Source organism: Artemia sp. Qi Xiang Cuo, chromosome 16, assembly GCF_049724085.1.
Source record: "Artemia sp. Qi Xiang Cuo chromosome 16, ASM4972408v1, whole genome shotgun sequence".
In the NCBI taxonomy this organism is placed as follows: Eukaryota; Metazoa; Arthropoda; class Branchiopoda; order Anostraca; family Artemiidae; genus Artemia; species Artemia sp. Qi Xiang Cuo.
The window spans coordinates 24,980,087-24,992,224 of record NC_142809.1 but is presented as its reverse complement, the minus strand read 5'-3'; the positions used below and the strand labels follow the sequence as shown (position 1 = coordinate 24,992,224).

Here is a 12,138-nt window from a genome sequence, read left to right as displayed (position 1 = left end):
GAAAATACCCCCTAAAAGTTATAGAACCTTAATGAAAATCACACCAGCATATTCAGCGTATCAGAAAACCCTACTGTAGAGGTTTCAAGCTCCTATCTACAAACATGTGGAATTTTCCATTTTTTGCCAGAAGAAAGATCATGGATGCGTGTTTATTTGTTTTTTTGTTGTTTTTTTCCCCAGGGGTAATCGTATTGACCCAGTGGTCCTAGAATATCGTAGGAGGGCTCACTGGAACGGAAATTAAAAGTTCTAGTGCCCTTTTTAAGTGACCAAAAAAAATGAAGGGCAACTAGGCCCCCTCCCACGCTCATTTTTTTCTCAAAGTCACCCAATTAAAATTTTGAGATAGCCATTTTGTTCAGAATAGTGAAAAATCAAATAAATATGTCTTTTAGGATGACTTAATCCCTCACAGTTCCCGGGGGAAGGCCTGCAACTTATGAACTTTGCCCATTGCTTACATATTGTATTGGTTATTGGGAAGTATACAGACATTTTCAGGAAGGATTTTTTTCTGGTGGGGGGGGGCTAGAGGAGGGGGTTACTCGGGAGTGTCTTTCAGTGGAGGAGGTTTCGTTGGGTTAAGTGACATTTCTATGAAGAGAGTGCCGGATTTCCAAGAATTATTTAAAAAAAGATCAGAAATTAAATAAAAAAAAAAAGTTTTTTCAACTGAAAGTAAGAAGCAACATTAGAACTTAAAACTAACAGAAATTATTACGTATATGAGGGGTTCTCCCCCAAGTCAATACCTCGCTCTTTACGCTAGAGTTTTTTTTAGTGCTTTCAAAAGAGCTATCTATTCTAATTAAACAGCCTTTGTGATTCAGAGGTTTGTGAATTAAATTTTTTTAACTTTATCGTAAAGAGCGTGGTATTGACTAAGGGGAGAACCTCATTATATGCGTAATAACATATGCGTAATAAAAAAAAAACAATAAAAAAAACAAGTGATACGGCTGAATAGTAATCGAAACTTTTAAAAACGGAGTTTTGTTGTCAATAAATCTATCAAAAGAATGGGCTTATAATGCTGATTCTAAATATATAAATTTTATTAAGTTTAGTATTACTCATCAAAGGCTACGAGCCTGAGAAAATTTACCTGATTTTTTAAAGAGGGGGGGGAAACATCCCCTACAAGTGAGAGTTTTAATGAAAATCACACCGTCAGATTCAGCGTATTAGAAAACCCTATTACATAGGTTTCAAGCTCATATCTGCAAAAATCTGAAACTTAGTATTTTTTGCCAGAGGAAAAATATACGAATATAGAAGTTCGTTAGGCTACGTGTTAATTTGTAAATTACGTCAGAACCAAATATAGAGACAGCCATTTAGCAAAAGAAAAGTAAAATTTTTATGCAAATTTTGTTTACTTATTCAATGACGGTCAGCCAAAATAAAAGGTGCATTAACTAAAAACGATCTGAAATTAAATAAAAAAAAAAAAAGTTTTTAAAACTGAAAGTAAGGAGCGACATTAAAACTTAAAACGAACAGAAATTATTCCGTATATGAAAGGGGCTGTCCCATCCCCAACGCCTCGCTCTTTACGCTAAATTTTTGACTCTGTCTCACAACTTTATTTTTTAAAACAATAAAAAACTTTAGCGTAAAGAGAAAGCCGTTGAGGAGGGGACATCCCCTTTTATATACGGAATAATTTCTGTTCGTTTTAAGTTTTAATGTCGCTCCTTACTTTCAGTTTAAAAAACTTGTTTTTTTTTAATTTAATCTAACACTAAAGCGTGGCTCCCACGGCGCCAATAAAGTTAATAAAGCTGTCCATAAAGTTAATAAACCGTTTTCCTCGCATAACTTTGTTGACTTTATTGCTGTCGGAAAGAATTTGAGCTTTATTTAACTTTTTCAACAAAGTCCACAAAGTTCAACCAATAGCAGAAGACTTGTGGAAAATTTCAAATCATCAACATACAAATTAGTGTCTAGAAATATAATCGTGTATACTTGTTTAAATATTTTGCTTGGTAAAAGAAACAAAAAATGTTTTCATCTATTTTTAAAAGAAAAAAATGCTTAAAAAGATGTTTTTCTCAGCTCCATGTCTCACTATTTCAGTTACTTTCTATGAAAAACTGCTGTTAAGTCAAAAAGATGAAATCCTTGTGTGAGCGGGACAAACTTTATTGTTCGTACTTTCATGACTAACTTTATTAACTTTATTGACGCCGTGGGAGCCCCGCTTAAGAACTGCAATACGATAGCACGAGCAGGATTGCCACCAGGGTCAGTTCCTAAAGTGATACAATTGCCGATATTTACGTGCTACAGAGGGATTTTCAGAGCTATAGTAAATTTTTTTTACAGTAATAGTGCTAAAATAGTGTTTAAATAGTCTTTAATTTTATTTTAGCACTATTTTAACAACCCTGAGCACGCCTATCAGTGTTACACATAATAAAACAGTACAAAAATAGCACTTTTGTGTTACAGGTGGCAATCCTGGGCACTAGATGACCAAACACCTTTGGAAATTCAGCGAAAACAGTACAGTAGCCCTGAATAGAAGAAATGCTCGAAGGTGTGCCAGTCTTAACTTACTTTAACAACGCAACAAGTTTTTCAAGCAGTAGGTATAATAGAAAGGTTAATAAGATCCATATGACCAAGAGTGATGTATAAATGGACATTAAATGAATAAGATACAGGAAGGACTTGCAAATTTTAACAAATATCATAATATAAAACTAGTTTTCCAAGAGTGGCCTAAGCAAATATGCCCCTTTTCGAATAATTCATGCCCAAAAGTTACTACTCCGCCGGTTGGTGAAAGCAACCTATCATAGCTGCGTCATATGCTATGGATGGGCATAATTCTGCCACTTTCACAGGATAAGATCCAAATACTTAGTTTCATATTTCAATTAACCCATTCTGAAGAGATGTTTTAAGACTGCAAAGCAAACAACGGTAAAATAAAGACTATATTGTCAGTTTTGACTCACTGATTGTACCATCATTCGGTTTCTAAACTTATGTCGAACATTTGTTTGGTGCTTGCTTCTGTTTTTGACGAAGGAGAATATACTTAGATGTACTTAGCGTGAGCTTTGTCAAGTTGTTGAAAAAAAATAAGCCTTTTTGTATCGATTCTTACTTCCGGGAACATGCTTATGATTGTAAGAAGCAATAAGGGAAAATCGGAACTGAAGAGTCAATGATGTACCTTGACACCCACATCTCAAGAATCTATAATGTGAGCTTATTCAATGTGGCTTGAAAAAATCCTAAGACAAACAACAGAGAAAATAAAATACGCTTTTGATTTGAGATTAATGCATCAACTTGGTCAAATTTTAGTCTTAAAAAAAGCGTTAATTTTTCGATTAATCGACGGCATTAGTCCCCCCCCCCCCCAATTTGACAACAAAACCTCAGAAACTTGAAACATGGAGTTAATTGAAACAATTCAAAATATCAACAAAAGAAACTGTTCTTTTTAATTTATAGCTACTCCTTAAAATTTAAATAGTATCCATTACAATGACAAACTTCCGTAATGTCCGTGACGTGTTTTTTACCTCCTCCAGAAGGTCTTCTTTCACAGTTGCGTCACTTTAACCAAACAAATAGGCAGAAAATAAACCAAGCCTAGAAAATAAAGTGCTTTTATACTTGTGAAGTAAGTCCATTGATCACGATTTCACACGTATGTGATAATTTTACCAGATATGCACAAACCTTGCTTGATTGCTTGCAGGTGTCATTTTCGAAAGTTAAAAATCAAGTGTTAGTGTGGGAGTATCTAGGATTTTTGTTCAGGGGGATGTGGAATTTTTTTTTTTTTTAATGAATCAAAAACTCGTTTATACGCATTTTCGTTTTGTTTTTACGAATAGGGCGAAATTTGGGAGGTGGGGGTGGGGTTCAAACCCGGAAACCTCCCCGGATACGGCCTTGACTGTTAGTGCACAAAACAACTATAATACAATTTATTGACCCTAGGCAACGTCAAAAAAGCTAAAGGATAATAAGATCAGTTCAAGTATCCAAAAAGAATATTATGTACGGGGTCAAGGCAATATAAGTGTTACCATACTAAGTCCTTTGCCTGCAACATACTGTAAACTGATACTGTATTAGTGATACTTTATTAGGAGCAATAAGTTTGTAAAAATATCTTTTATCCTCACAGTTATCAAAACTGTCCGTTTTGTCGACTTGAGGTTCTCATTTTGCCCGAGAAAATGCGACTTTTGCTCTTATCAAGGGAGGATTTTATTGATAAAAAAAACTTCGTCATCAAGGGTATTTGTTTTGCCGTAAACAAAATAGCTCTACTCCACAGCAGCGCGTGCCATAAAACTGCTTTTTCTATATAGCGAGAAAAAAGTTTCCAAGTCCTTCATAGTTTAAGCTAACATCTCAGAATTCAGTGATTTCACGTAACATTTTTGCTATTTTAAATATACTTGAATTTGAAAAACAGTTCCTGAATATTTTGTGAAACCCCCTTCAGAAGCAAATTCCAGTATGCTATATCACTCAAACACTTCTATTGTGATTAGTATATTAATTATGATAAAATTACTACAATCAATCCGCTTCCTGCTATCAAGAACTTTTATTGCTATTGGTGCCTCACAAAACACAGCATGAGAACCCTTACTATACTCGGTTGACATAAATGATCAAAAATCATATGAAGAGCAATGGCAATTTAGAAATTACTTCAACAGACAATTCGTTACTTCTGCATTATATGGTACATACTGGAGAAGTAAAGTTTGGTGAATGCTAATGAAATAAAACAAAATATGATGAAAATACAGTACTTTAGTAACAAATCTATGAAAACTACAACAAAGAATTATGGTAGGGGGCCGCACAGAATAAATCATATTAAATACCTAACCTAAATACCAACTAAATATTTAATTAAAATATAGCTACAATGTAGTTTTCCTCCAAACTGAAGCTAATTGTGTGATATAAAGACCGTGAAAACCGGTTATTGTCTCATCTTCGCGATCCAAATTCTCGAGTGTGTACCACATAATACGGAAGTGCCGACAATTCTATTAACAGAGCAACATTAACAGGATTCAGTATTTTCATAAGTGCAGCATTAGTAGATTGTAAAATTTGTTTTTCAGTTTGTGACTAAAGAAACCCATACCTTCAAGTTATAATACTGAAGTAATTAGGCAAGGGATGTCATCCTCTGCTGTAATGGAAAATTGAAAAATGTGACGAAATCTAAGAATGGAAGGTTCAGTGGAAAGTATGTAATACAAAATTTATGAAAAAGAGTAAACATGGTTGTTTGGACGCAAGAGAAACAGTCAGTAAATTGTTTTATAATGAGATTGCTATTGCTAGAAATACTGCAAAAACCCTTAATTCACACATATATCTATGTATTTTTGTCAGTGGCTTGTTATCGTTTCGTAAACTTTCTAAATATTCGTAATGAAAACTGCCTCAAAGTTTACATTCTTTGAATCATCTGAAACATAATTTTCCCCTTCCTTTGACAACAATATTGTATCTCTGATTGTACCTTAGATATTGTTGTGCAGTTTACTTAAATAGTTTTGGGACCTATTTGAGACCAATGCAGATATGAAGAAATAAGGCTGTACGAATTGTTAATGATTTTCTTGAACAGAAAATGCCACCTTAGAAACCCAAAAAATCATTTAGAAACACAAACTATTCATTTTATTCTCAATCTTTTAAATATTTCTTAGAATAAGGACCCCCATAACTCAATATGGTACCATGATATTCAATATATTAAACCTATACCTGAAGTAATTATACTGTACTAAAGTAACTGAAATATTGTGACTACACTGAACTATACAGACTATGAAGCAATAGTGACCATACTGAAGTAATAAAAGAACTATACTGACTATTAATTTCCAGTCTAATAATTTCCATGATGTGTTTAAGCTTGTTCCCAATTTTTATACTTCTAGCAAATTGACTAAATCTAGATTGGGATTTGCTACATCTATAAAACCTAAATTCTTGATAAGGTATCAGATACCCGTTGTTACAAACAAGCTAAGACTTCTAAAGAAATTTAGGACTTGTCATCTTAATAATGTTTAAGAAAAGGAACTTGAGGAACATGATTTTATAGGCTGCTGTGATGTTGAGACAGCTTAGCATGTTCTTTTCTCTTTTATCTCATTTTAGGTAGCATCTGGGTGGTCTCCCCAATTTTTACTTAATTCCACAAAAAAATTATATGTGTGCTGAAGTTTAGTTTGTTTTGCTGCCCTTGTTTTTTTTTTCCTTCTTCGAGCTAACAATGAGCCATGTACTCTCTGACGACTATATTTTTCATTGTTTCTGCATGGCATTTTATTTATGAATAAAGTATTGAAGTAATAAATATTTCTTAATTCGAAAAGTAAATTGTGGCATGTCGATTCACTGACAGATGTGTCAAAAAAATTAAATCCCTAACATTTGAAAGGACTTCTTATAGATTTTTACGCTTTAAATAATTATCAAACTGCATCATATTAATCAATAGTGTCTAGAGTTCTATTGTTCGTTAATAGCAGTATAACAAGCCGTCGCTATAAAAATCCTACGCCAGCAAATTTCTTAAAAGCTAAGTTGTGTCTCGATTACATTCGGCCAGTCAGCAAATTGTATTGCTGCAAAGAACTTCACACAACTTTTCAAGATTGAGATTTTTTTTAAGATTTCGAAAAGACGAAAAAAAAAGAAAGGGAAAAGCAAGTGATAGTCGAATTACTTGATGTCGAAGTAATCTACAAGCTCCAGAAAACAAATAGCATTAATTTTCCAATTGCATCACCTTAAGGGGGGGGGGGGTTTATCATGGCAAAAGAAAGACTTACTTTAATGCTGATTTTTAAGTACTCCTGTTTTTGAATGTTTCTTAGCATTAGCATCGAAGGGTGGAAGGAGTGACATTTTTTTTTCTCCTTCTGTCTTTTAAAAGTGCACTGTCATGCAGGGCCACGTTGAGTACTTAGGCTGAATTTATACATAAGGCTTTATGTGAGACTTTTGATAAAATAAGGTTTCTCAGCCTAGATCGTAACACTTCTCGCACTCTTTTGGTTGGTTCAACTCTTTTCCCTTGTCTTATTTGCTTTTCAAGATGCTTAGAGGTGTTTTTTTTTCCCAAAACTGGTTTATCCCCTTTTATCATTTACAAAATTAGTTAGAAAAATTGAAATTTTGCTAGCAACCTTTTTTTGAAAATGCTCTTGTGCCCCGAACTTCTTGAAGTATCTCCTTTGGACAAATAAAATATTTGTTAACAAAAAATGTAAAGATCCAAACACTTAGATTACTTCTTAGTTTTATTTTCTTCTACACATACATGCCTCGTCGTGTAATAAATGATCGCAGGAAGTCGGGAGAGGACTGATTAAACCAATAATTCTTAGTTCTAGATGCTCATTTTAATATCAAAGTGGCTAGAAGGGCAACCTATCAGTTCTTAAGCACCAAAAATACCTTTAAATTCCTCCAGTGCCGTCGGATAAAAATTCAAGGATGGTAATTTTTATTAAGACAGATAAAAAAAATACTAAAATTTTACTCCGAAACGAAATTATTCATGCAGCCCCAGAAACAAGGGATCCAAGTAGTCTATTTAAAAGAGAGGCTTCATTCGAAAAGAAAATCTATTATAATTTTCAGAAACAGTGGGTCCTTTGGGTCCGGGTTTCGGGGTTTACACCCCCCCCCCAAAGGTCTGTGGGCTTCATAAAAATGTTACAAAATGAAAATAAACGAATATATGTTTTCTTTTAAAGTCTTTTTCGTACCCACCCCCATCCCCGAAAAAAATACTCTCCCCCTCGAACCAAAATCTTAAATACGCCCTTGCCTTCAGTCATGACCATTCAGCGATTAATAAGCGGAATAAATTCAAAAACAGTTCAAATTAACAAGTTAAAAGAAAAGTAAAGAGGCCAAAACATTAAATAAGCAGAAATAAAGTAATGTAATAAGTCAAAGTTAAAACGAACAGAAACTACTATGAGCGAATGAACGATTTCTTCATTAATCATATCAAGTCCTGCCCGTTGGGCTTCTTACAGTATGATATTCTCGGAACTTATAAAGCAGCTTCTCGCGGAAAAATGTGCCAACGAAACGCGGAAAAATGTGCCAACGCGGAAAAAACGAGTAAGCAGAAAATGGCTGCTATAAGCTAACATTACTTACCTATATTCTTGAGGACAAGGTTTCTGGTTACATATTATACTAGTGTCTACAGGTTTGACATCTAAAGAGCAATAAAATTCGTCTACTTCCGCTCTACTCATTGTGTCCTCACACACGAATTGAATTTTCACAAGGCCTGGAAAGCGGACACAAAATGAATTACGATTTCAAAACCCATGAGATCATAAAGGGGTGACTTTTATGGTGGCGGTCTCAAACATGAAAAGGCAAAGCTAATTGAGCTCTCTGTGAATATTAATATCCGAATAATTCAATAAAAATCATTATGAACTCATAATTTTTTTTATGCTGGAAGAACAGGAGACCCAACAGAGGAGGGACCCCATAAAAAAAATCAAGGCAGAGATTCTTTATTTTATACGGAAATTAAGAGCTTGAGTAAGCGCTTGAAGATAGAAATACCTGATGGAATATATCTTCAGAATTTTTAGCCAATACACCATATAATCCAAATAAATTGTAAAAAATATTCTCCCTTTTCCGAGGATTCATTATTTTTATTTATTATTATTCTCTTTAATGTAGAACCACGTGTGTAAATGCACTGTTAATCTTCTATTTTTTAAATGGCGTTTATACCAAAATAAAGTTCAAATATTTTTATTTTCCAATGGGTTTCTTATGTTCGCAGCCAAACAATGAACTGAATTGAATTTGTTTTAAGGTTTATGATTAGGCCCGTTTTTTAGCACTAAGATCTTGTATCTAAGATCTTACATCTTACTGCAAAGATTATCGTTTTTTAACTCATCTTTGTTCTAAGATCTTACATCTCACTGATGTTAGCAAAAAGTGTGAAGACCGCCACTGTTTTACCATATAGAACAATGATGAGAGAACTATGATGATCTACTCACCATTCTTCTCAGACCACTGATCAGAACAGAATGATGAAATACTTTTGCACAAAAACGACCAAAGTTGTAAGATCTTTGTTCAAAGATTTTACTTTTAAGCGTTTTCTGACGAAAGATGTAAGATCTTAGCACATTGATGAGTGAAAAAACAGGCCTATTAGGGGCGTAAATTGTCTATTGGGCAGGAAGGAGTATACTGCCCTCAGACCTCATTTTGCCCCCCCCCCCAGCTGACATTTTGCGTCCTTAGAAGTCTAATCATCATTTTTCATTTTTCACTTTGTCATTTTCACTTGACTTGTAAAAAATGGCTCTAACTTTGGCCCCCTCCCCCACCCAATAATTTGACGAAAGTAATCACCTGGTTATTGTCCCATTATTAAATTAGTAACATGTTTTTAACTTGAACTTTGTGATTAACTGAATTTTATTTTTATTCAATCCTGCAGTTTAAATTTAAAACGAAAGTTTTTCTATCACTTCATGGCTACTGCTGCTACTACTATTAATAATTAACTATAGCACCCGGCCACCTGAGGCCAACACAGCTGCGAACTCTCCTCCTCCATCCCAGTCTACTTAAAGCCTCCGTCTTTACACTCTCCCAGGAAGTTACCATTTCCCTAAAGTCTTTCCTTACGATATCCACCCACCCCACCACGGACGTACTGCTTTACGCTTAGCCCTAGATGGTTGGCCGAAAAGGACAATCTTTGGCAATCTGTCATCTTTCATCGACAGATCGCGCCCTAGCCATCTTAACCTTTCTCTCATTATAACCCTAGAAAGTGGGACTGAACCACATTTTTAGTTTCTTAACATTAGTTTTCAAACCTATTCTAGAACCCTGAACTCGCAAAACATCTAAAGGGTCATTCATTTTACTCAAACTTTTAGTTTTATTCACCTACCAGATTGCATTTTTGGAATTTGCTTTTATATTTTTCATATTGAAAAATACGCTCAAAATTCGAAATAAAAAAAACGTGTGATAATAAGAAAATTGTCCTATATTTTAAGCAAGAGAGGTGATTCTCAAGGAAAAACTCCAAGTTTGTAGTGCAATGATTCTGGATCGGTTAATGGATATGTCTGAAACTAAGAAATCCAAAGAGTATCTTGTTATTTAAAGACCATTTTGTGCTGTAAAATTGTCACGAAACCGTATTTTATTTTAACTTTTTTTTACATGGAGCATAAGACCTCCTTAATTCCTCCGTTAGATATGTATTGACATTTTTCTCATTTAAGACGAGGATATTAGAAGCTTCTTTGTCAATTTGTCCCCATTGAAAAAGCAGAACATTTTATTTTTAAATTTAAATAAAAATAATATTTTTTTTCGTTTTTAAGAAAATATGTCTTTTAATCCCCCCCCCCACGAAGCCCTAGTCAATTTACTACATACGATATACACGACTTATACACTTTATTAATCCTAAAATAAACATTAGATTAAATAGTGGAGGGGATTAGGCGGGGTGTATTCCTCCTGAAATATAGGGCAGTTTCTGTCTGTTTTAAGCTTAAGGATCGCTCTTTACTTTCATTTGAAAATACTTGGCTTTTATTTTAAATTTTTACCAGTTTTCAATATAATATTCAGGATTACCCTGGATATCCGGGGAGCTGCCCCTACCCTAACACGTTGCTTTGAAATTGAGCGTTTGCATAACGATGCTTCGAAAATGAAAATCACCAACGAAAAAGCTAAGCCTTATAATATTTTTTTTTCTTAGGAGTAAGGATGGTTTAAATACCAAAAGTAGTTTTGTAGGACCTGATTTCTTATTTGTTTTGTGTCTGAGGGGCCTTTGTACAACTGTAGCTGCTGGGGAATATTATTCATCCCTTCCCTTTTGCCCAGGTAATTCTCTGAATTTTGTGGTAACCTGTCCAATTAAGAAGAAATAATTTAACATGAAATAAATTATTTTTAAAACGGAAAAAAATACAAGATGCAAAGTTTGGAAATACCACTGTTTACTAAAATAAGAGAAAACATCCTTTTTGGGAGGTTTGTAGAATAAATTGCTAATAACCACTTTCGTGGCTAAGAACGTAAATTAGCCGGATTTGATGTGTTTGATTTTGAGTATAAGACATAACATTTTTGTGACCGAGGTGGGTACTAATCTAGTTACAGGGCTGACCTATATCCGCTTATTTTTTGGAATACCTTGGAATACTGTAAGTGCTCAAATATCTTATCGCAATGAATTGTATCCTAGTATTATTATATTTACTGTTTCTCTGGGACCATTCGTCCCCGTGGTACACATAACCAGACCTTGTATCGAGTGTTGCATAAATAAAAGTATAAATATTACAACCAACCTCTTTATAACATCATTTAAGCTTCTGGATTAGCTCTCACTAGGTATGCTTCAGATAATTAGTCAGGCCCCATAAATAATGGCAGAATAAGAAGCATGTTTGAAGTACTTGAAATTTGTTGATTTAAAAGTAAAATATATAGAGTTGTGGACAACTCTTATTAAAGGAGAGAGTACTGTGGTAACCTGTCCAATTAAGCAAAAATAATTTAATATGAAATCAATATTTATAAAACAAAAAAAAAGATGCAAAGTTTGGAAATACTGCTTTCTACTAATATAAGAGAAAACATCCTTTATGTGAGGTTTGAAAAGGATATTGCTAATAACCACTTTCGTGGCTAAGTGCGTAAATTGGCCGGATTTGATGTGGTTGATTTTGAGTATAAAACGCAAGATTTTTGGGACCGAGGTGGGTATTAAACTAATTGCCGGGCAGACCCCTGTCTATTTATTTTTTGGAACACCATGGAATATTGTAAGTGTTCAAATATCTTATCGTACTGTATTTTATCCTAGTATTATTATATATACTGTTTCCCTGGTACCATTAGTCCCCGTGGCATACATAGCCAGACCTTGTATCGTGTGTTCAATAAATAAAAGTATTATATTATAACCAACCTCTCTAAAACATTATTTAAGCTTCTCGATTAACTCCCAGTAGGTACGCTTCAGATAATTAGTCAGGCCAAGGCCTAAGGGCACGGTGCACGCTACCCTAG

General features: G+C 34.2%; 1 protein-coding gene across 3 annotated transcripts in view; it reads right to left on the bottom strand.

Annotated features, from left to right (window-relative positions):
* The window catches only part of LOC148942708 (protein madd-4-like), a 305,059-nt gene that overhangs the window by 153,876 nt on the left and 139,045 nt on the right, over positions 1-12,138 (bottom strand). For all 3 annotated transcript variants that reach the window (XR_016143070.1, XM_089102254.1, XM_089102253.1), the window contains exon 6: positions 8,200-8,335. Coding sequence is in view for 2 of the 3 variants with exons in the window: in XM_089102254.1 (XP_088958380.1) it covers positions 8,200-8,335 (136 nt within the window). In the remaining variant the exon portion in view is untranslated. The remainder of the gene's footprint in view (positions 1-8,199; positions 8,336-12,138) is intronic.